Source organism: Terrapene carolina, unplaced genomic scaffold (genome assembly GCF_002925995.2).
Source record: "Terrapene carolina triunguis isolate 2854851 unplaced genomic scaffold, T_m_triunguis-2.0 Scaffold113, whole genome shotgun sequence".
In the NCBI taxonomy this organism is placed as follows: domain Eukaryota; kingdom Metazoa; phylum Chordata; order Testudines; family Emydidae; genus Terrapene; species Terrapene triunguis.
In genome coordinates, this window is record NW_020664464.1 from 31,543,376 (window position 1) to 31,550,705 (window position 7,330).

General features: G+C 37.5%; 1 protein-coding gene across 2 annotated transcripts in view; it reads right to left on the minus strand.

Moving 5' to 3' along the window:
* Positions 1-294: 294 nt before the first annotated feature.
* The window catches only part of SNX2 (sorting nexin 2), a 52,895-nt gene continuing 45,859 nt past the window's right edge, over positions 295-7,330 (minus strand). For both annotated transcript variants that reach the window (XM_024193390.2, XM_024193389.2), the window contains exons 11-15: positions 7,122-7,327; positions 5,827-5,970; positions 1,662-1,742; positions 1,460-1,531; positions 295-454 (exon numbers count right to left, since the gene is read on the minus strand). In XM_024193390.2, the coding sequence (XP_024049158.1) occupies positions 404-454; positions 1,460-1,531; positions 1,662-1,742; positions 5,827-5,970; positions 7,122-7,327 (554 nt within the window). In that variant the 3' untranslated portion in view covers positions 295-403. The remainder of the gene's footprint in view (positions 455-1,459; positions 1,532-1,661; positions 1,743-5,826; positions 5,971-7,121; positions 7,328-7,330) is intronic.

Sequence of the window (7,330 nt, forward strand, 5' to 3'; positions counted from 1 at the left end):
TCACAAAATCATGATTTTGTACAGGAATGTGTAAGTGAACATTAATCAATGCAATTAAATTTGTTTAATAAAGATCAGGTAAACATACTACAGAACATATTGTATTGTAAAGAACAAAAATATCGTAACTTTCTGGCCTTGCAGTGCACATTTTAGTGCAAGTATTAAGACACAATAGTGTTCAATTCAGCAAAATATTGCAGAATATCATGCCACAGTCCACTTCAAAGAGGGTCAGGACATGCAGCTTGTTAATAAAATGCTGTAGTATATAAAAAAAGACATGGTAATTCATAAAATATATAGTGGTTTATTTGAACGATTTTAAAGTGATTTCACTGTGGAATTTAGCTTAACCGGGACAAACATCCAAAGTGTCTTCTGGTTTGGAATATTCTCCTTTCTAGGCAATGGCTTTGGCTTCAGGTAGGAATGCCTCCCAGTATTTTATCAGCTTGAGGAAAAGGAAGGAAAAAAAAAAAAGAAGTTCAGCATTTTCCAAAAGCACATTTTCTGCCAACGTGGCAATTGCAGGAAAGCACCTAGTAGTAATGTTTACATAAATCCATTCGTTACTATGGAGTAATCTCTAAAAGTTGACACTTCAGTCATTTGTCTTTACACAATAAACATGCATATATTTACAAAAGTAGCTCTCCTCTAGGCAGATTTCCCTCTCCACTTCTAGCAAATGTGATGGGGTGAGATACTTTGAAAGAATTTGGATTGATGTAAAATGGAGGATTAGGATACGTTACATGTAATGAGAAAGAAGGTTTTCCATCTGAAATAGCATTTATACATTACTCACATGGGAACTGAACCTACTCTTAACGTAATTTTACTGTTGTTTGACATTCAGCATTTGTATCTGTCAGGTGAATAAACTAAAATCCAAAGACTCAATTTCTAAAACTAAAATAGACACCCCTTCCATAATAATTTATAAAGACTTCACTCTATGGCTAAAATAATTCCATGCTTCCAATTTTACTTTTGAGATTATGAAGCATACAAGTGTCTTGAGTGAGAGTACCTATATTATCTTATAGTTTTTGCATACAAGTCCAATGTGGCTGTTTCAAGAAAAAGCAAACTTTCTACAGCCCATCCACACGTGAATAAATTACTTCAGTTAATCAGTGATAGAAAAAACAAGACTAGGAGCATTTTTCTCCCCCTGTAAATATAGTGAAGTGAGGGAAGTTAAAAAAAAAAAAAAAAAAAAAAAAAAAAAAAGGGTTACCAGTAGTAACATGGATGAAAGACAGCACCAATATTCATATAAGTGTAGTTCTGTCTCCTTCCCACCCCTCCAAATCCAACCTAGAATGCGGTCAGTTTTTAATTTTACAAAATTTTACTAATACCATTTATAATTGAAAAATTCTCATAGTCAGAGCTTCATTTTAGGTTAGTAACAAAACCCCTGGAATGAGTTCCACAAAGTTTAGCTTACCTGCTGTTGTGTTTGCACTAATGATTCTAAGTACTTGATAATAACAGTTTTAAAGTCTTTCACTCGTTCCTTCTGTTAATAAATGAAATAGATTAATTCTGGTAGATTAACATAAATAACCGATTTTTTAAAATGCCATATAGCTATTATATCCTTACAGCAAATGAGAATGTCACTGAATTTGTAAAACAGTTATACATGCCTCAAATCTTCCCACTTCTTTGCGTATGGTTTTGGAGATCTGTTCAAAGTCTCTCTCCCCTTGCTGAACTTTTGTCTCCCACTGGCAAAGGAAAAACGTGCATAGATAAGACATTATGTTACTCATTCACATATCTAGAATAAATAGACAGTTCTAGCTATAATCTACCAGCACTAATAAATTAAGGAGAGAAAGCATTTTATTTCAACGAAATGCTATTTGCTTGAAGCTGAAAAGTAAGAGTATTTAATTTAAATTTGACAAAGAAACATTTTAGGGAAACTCAAGGTAGTGGCCATGTCAATCCAACTATATTTTACACTGAGGAATGCCAAAAAATGCTGTTATTTAACAATATCTCCTCCTTTAGAGCCGATTATACAGACTTGAAATTTTTGTTAGCAAGAGCCCATTATTCACAGCAAACTCTTCCTATATCAGTTAAAACATTCTTTAGTGAAACCTTTGATGGCACTGTCTGTAAAAGGAGCATCCAATTAAACTAAATTACCTAAAAAGTTACTTTTTAAAAACCTTAAGTTGTCATACACTTAGTAGCATGCCATTAATATTTCACTGCCACATACAGCCTGGTTCAGGATCACAAGTTATCCCTAGCTTACGGAGAAAGCTCCATAAGAAAGGCCATACCGGGTCAGAACTAAGGTCCATCCAGCCCAGTATCCTGTCTGCGGACAGTGGCCAATGCCAGGTGCCCCAGAGGGAGTGAACCTAACAGGTAATGATCAAGTGATCTCTCTCCTGCCATCCATCTCTACCCTCTGACAAACAGAGGCTAGGGACACCATTCCTTACCCATCCTGGCTAATAGCCATTAATGGACTTAACCCCCATGAATTTATCTAGTTCTCTTTTAAACCCTGTTATAGTCCTAGCCTTCACAGCCTCCTCAGGCAAGGAGTTCCACAGGTTGACTGTGCGCTCTGTGAAGAAGAACTTCCTTTTATTTGTTTTAAACCTGCTGCCCATTAATTTCGTTTGGTGGCCCCTAGTTCTTATATTATAGGAACAAGTAAATAACTTTTCCTTATTCACTTTCTCCACATCACTCATGATTTTATATACCTCTATCATATCCCCCCTTAATCTCCTCTTTTCCAAGCTGAAAAGTCCTAGCCTCTAATCTCTCCTCATATGGAACCCGTTCCAAACCCCTAATCATTTTAGTTGCCCTTCTCTGAACCTTTTCTAATGCCACTATATATTTTTTGAGATTTTGTTGCCCAATCACTTAGTTTTGTGAGATCTTTTTGAAGTTCTTCACAGTCTGCTTTGGTCTTTACTATCTTGAGCAGTTTAGTATCATCTGCAAAATTTGCCACCTCACTGTTTACCCCTTTCTCCAGATCATTTATGAACAAGTTGAATAGGATTGGTCCTAGGACTGACCCTTGGGGAACACCACTAGTTACCCCCCCTCCATTCTGAAAATTTATTCCTACCCTTTGTTCCTTGTCTTTTAACCAGTTGTCAATCCATGAAAGGATCTTCCCTTTTATCCCATGACAACTTAATTTACATAAGAGCAGTTGGTGAGGGACCTTGTCAAAGGCTTTCTGGAAATCTAAGTACACTATGTCCACTGGATCCCCTTGTCCACGTTTGTTGACCCCTTCAAAGAACTCAACGTACAGCATTGCCAGATATGGTACCTTGTCCATAACTGCTGTAGTCAGTTTTCAGAATCTGCTCTCTTGCCTGCACAAACTGAGCTACGATGCGCACAGCTGCTGTTGATTGTAAATTGAGAAGATAGAAAAAAAGGCTTGCAATTCTCAATGCTTGCAGCCTATTACACTTTCATACAAAAGGCTTCAGGTTTTGAGAAACATTCAGAGGTTGAGATTGACAAATTTAGTTTCGAGGTGTAACTGAAGCATGGGGATCCGCTGCCTAGTACAATTATCTTCCTATAAACCAACCAACAGGTCAAACATACCAAAAATTTAGAAAGTTCAATCTATATTAGGTTGCCAACAAGAAAATACTATTCCCTCTCCCCAGATAATTCTATAAAAAAGGTGATATTCAGTACAAAGACCATAGCAAATGATGCACTGCAATATATTTTGCATCAAGGAACAATGCTTGAACAGTTTTATAACTGGAGATATACAGCAAAATAAAAAAAAAGTTAACATTTAAGTACATTTATTCCAATTTCCCTTATCTTTACTGTTCAGATGCCCATTCTGACATGGAATAGGCAATAAGCCACAACAGAACGTGCTTCTGTAGGCTATTGATGTACACCTCAGGGGAGATTCTATGCTGTGCCTCTAAGTGGTGCACTACAGAATTCAAAGCTTAGAGTGCGGTGTTTGGCTTTGAGCCACCTTTGCACCATCCCTCTCCTGGGCTGCTCTGGAGAGATCCCCAGCATTAATTTAGGGCTTGCCTAGATGAAGTTAGTGCATACGAAGCTGGAGTGTAAATCTATAGTGCACTAGCATGCCCCACAGTAACTGGCTGTGTAAGGTCAATGCACTCTAGTGTGCGGTAGCATGGTCCACATGACCAGTTAAGTGTGTGGCATGCTAGTGAGCTGTAGATTTACCCCAGCTTGCCACACACTAGCTTTTCAGACAAACCCCTAGGCATGCCTGGGGACCTGTCAAGTTATGGCAGCATCCCTGAGCTAACCTATGGGCTGCAGCACTGCCTAGTATCTCAACAGTACTGTATCCCAGTTCCAATACAGATCTTCCACTGCCAGCCCTGCGCTCAGCATGCCCTCTATGGGGGGAGAGGGGCAAGAGAAGGGGTCAATGGAGGTCAATCTTACAGACATCTTCTACAGTTCCAGGGGAATCCTTCCCTGGTTGGAAATGGAGCTTTTAGGGTCCCTATATGCCACTCCAGCCCTTTTACCTGGTATAAAGGGGCTGAGACACAAGTGAGGATCTTGCCCCTCATGGGCTTCAGCATCATGCCTGGGAAGTTAACAAGGAGTATTAATGCACACTCTGGAGTGGTTTTTAGCTATTTGAGTATGGCTCAATAATCTGAATAAAATTAAATCATCAATATTTGGAATTGTGGTTTCTGCAACAAGTCCTTCTCCTGTGAAGAAATACTTCCTAGTAGGAAAAAAGGAATCCTGCTTTGGGGCCAAGTAGGCCAGCCCTGTCCTTCATCTCCTTTGGTATAAAATCAATAGAATATTTTAAAAATCTTTTTTGGTGTAATTGGCATAGAGAGTTTCCTCTTTTTGGTAATTAGTTACAATTCACTGTTTTGAGTTTGTGCATGGCAGTGACATCACCAAACTGTCCAGCAGCCATTGAGAACATGACTGTGGACAATCACTAATTCTCCTAAAAGTCAACAACATGCGAGAGCCAGTGGGTAGTATAATATTTTGTGGAGAAGGCCAAGTTCTATTTGTAAACTTCCTCAAGTCTAATAGGCAAAACACTGTGAAAGTGCAGAAAAGACAAAGCAGCTTGTGATTAGTGACCAATGAAGCAGCCAAACAAAACAACTGTGAAGATTTTAAGCTCTATTATGCAGTGATGTTTTCCCACAATTGGATGACAAAGCTGGTACACACTCTTTTAGAGTATGTGTATTAATTCAAATTTTAAAAAAAATTGTCCTACCTCTTCAATTTCCTTGGTGAAGCATGACAGAAAAAGTGTATAAATTATGACAAACTTCAACATGTTATATTTAAGTACTTTTACTGAAATTATACCATATATATATATATATATATATATATAGGCAGAAACGTTGCACCAATAAGGAAAACATGGAAATAGTCTTTTTAAATTGACTGTAGCGATACATTTTAGTTTTAGAAGCCAGAAGACAGTCATTTGACTGCATATAAGTAAACTGACTCAATCAGTAAAGAATGTTTTTAAACTTTTCCATGTTTTTGTCCGTCCCCCCCCATTCTGTAAGAGAGAACAAAAGCACCTTACAGATTTCATATTGGTGTAACAATTGTGCACATTTTATATTTAATTAATATCATTCCTTTTAACAATTTCAGTAAACATGGAAAATAGCAAATGTATAAGTGATTTATAAATAAAAATCCATATAAAAGTAGTGCATTATGCTGATGAATGAATCAATGGAAAATTTAGGCCTTCAGAATATAAATAGGTAGTCAGGCGTTCAACTTAATTATTACCTCCTTTATCTCATCTTTAGCTTGCTGCAGTTTATCAGGTTTGTTGGCAAGTTGGAGCTTCGCTTCAGCCTCACGTTTTTTCTGTAAAGTGACCTGAGCATCTTGCCATTTCTGCCAACATTTCATTCGATGATCTAACACACCCTGTAAGTGTAATAATGCAACAGAATTTTTTTAAGTATCATGTTAACTATGTCAATGTGCTGCAAAATTAAAGAACAGGAAATAATGACTGAGTAAGACCTACTCTGCATCAGATATCTTGCAAACGTCTCCCAATCCAACTGTCTTAATTTTTCTAATACAGTTATTATGAAAAGTATCTGACTACTGCAGAATGAAGTCCTCCATATATCCACAGACTAAGGCATACATGCAAGGGGCCATCTCCTGTGAACATACAGTTTAGTCTCCATACCCATTCAGTCCTTTCTCTCTCTCCCAAGTCTGTTGACAAGGCTGCCAATTAAGGAGGGCTAGTCTTTAACACTAATCTGTTAGAATCTGCATTTAGGCCACTGATTTCATTTTTATAGGCCACTCAGCTGTCTGGTAATATGTTTTGGTGGAAACAGATCAAAGTAGTAAGAATTAAGTTTTAAGTGTTCATAAGCTTAAAGTAATTTCTAAACCAAAACATAACTTCTGATAAAATGTTGAAAGATACATCCAGATAAATTAGTGTTGAAACACTGTCTTACATCCCCAACAAGTAATCAAAAGCTACTGGTACCAGATAGCACAGTTTACACCCTCACTGAACACTCCTACAATGCTTTTTAAGTTCTAATAGAGCTAAATTTGATATTTTTTGTCTCTGACATCTCACATTAAGGCCTCTAGGCACATAAAAAAATCTTTAAGACAAAAGTACAGACCCGTAACTCTTGTGTTCCACTACAAGTTAATATTTTATGTACCTGAATATAAGCAGCACACCATGCTGAACAGTACAATGTCCTTATACAATAAACACACTTCCTAGGACTATCATTCACATATATAAATTCTCCATTTAAGTGTATACAATGTTTGGGATGTTGGAGAACCCGAATTTGATTAATCCACATTACACAACAGTTTATATAGTGGGATGCCTCAATACTGGAAGAGGCGGATTTCTCCCTAGCGATTTTCAATGCTAGCTTGAAGTCACAGCTCTCCTTGCAACAGTTCTGCATTTACTTTCCCTTCTATTGCCCATGCATTCTTAGCCTGTGAAGAAATTGCGACTTTCAACATAAATCCTGTCTTCCAGCAAGATAAACAGGTTGCATTTTTAAAACAGGGCTTACTTTTACTGCAGCAATAAGACGAATGTAGTCACCGAGCAGTTCTGAGAACACATAGAAGTCAGCAAAAGCTTGTTCTTGATGTAACTGGTCTATTTTCTCCTCAACTTCTGCAAGCTGAGACAAAGCTCTAGATAAAGCAGTGTGGTCCTCAGAGTTACCTAACATGGCAGCACTTTTAGCGAAGGCAGCTGTGTTGGCTGAAAGCTCTG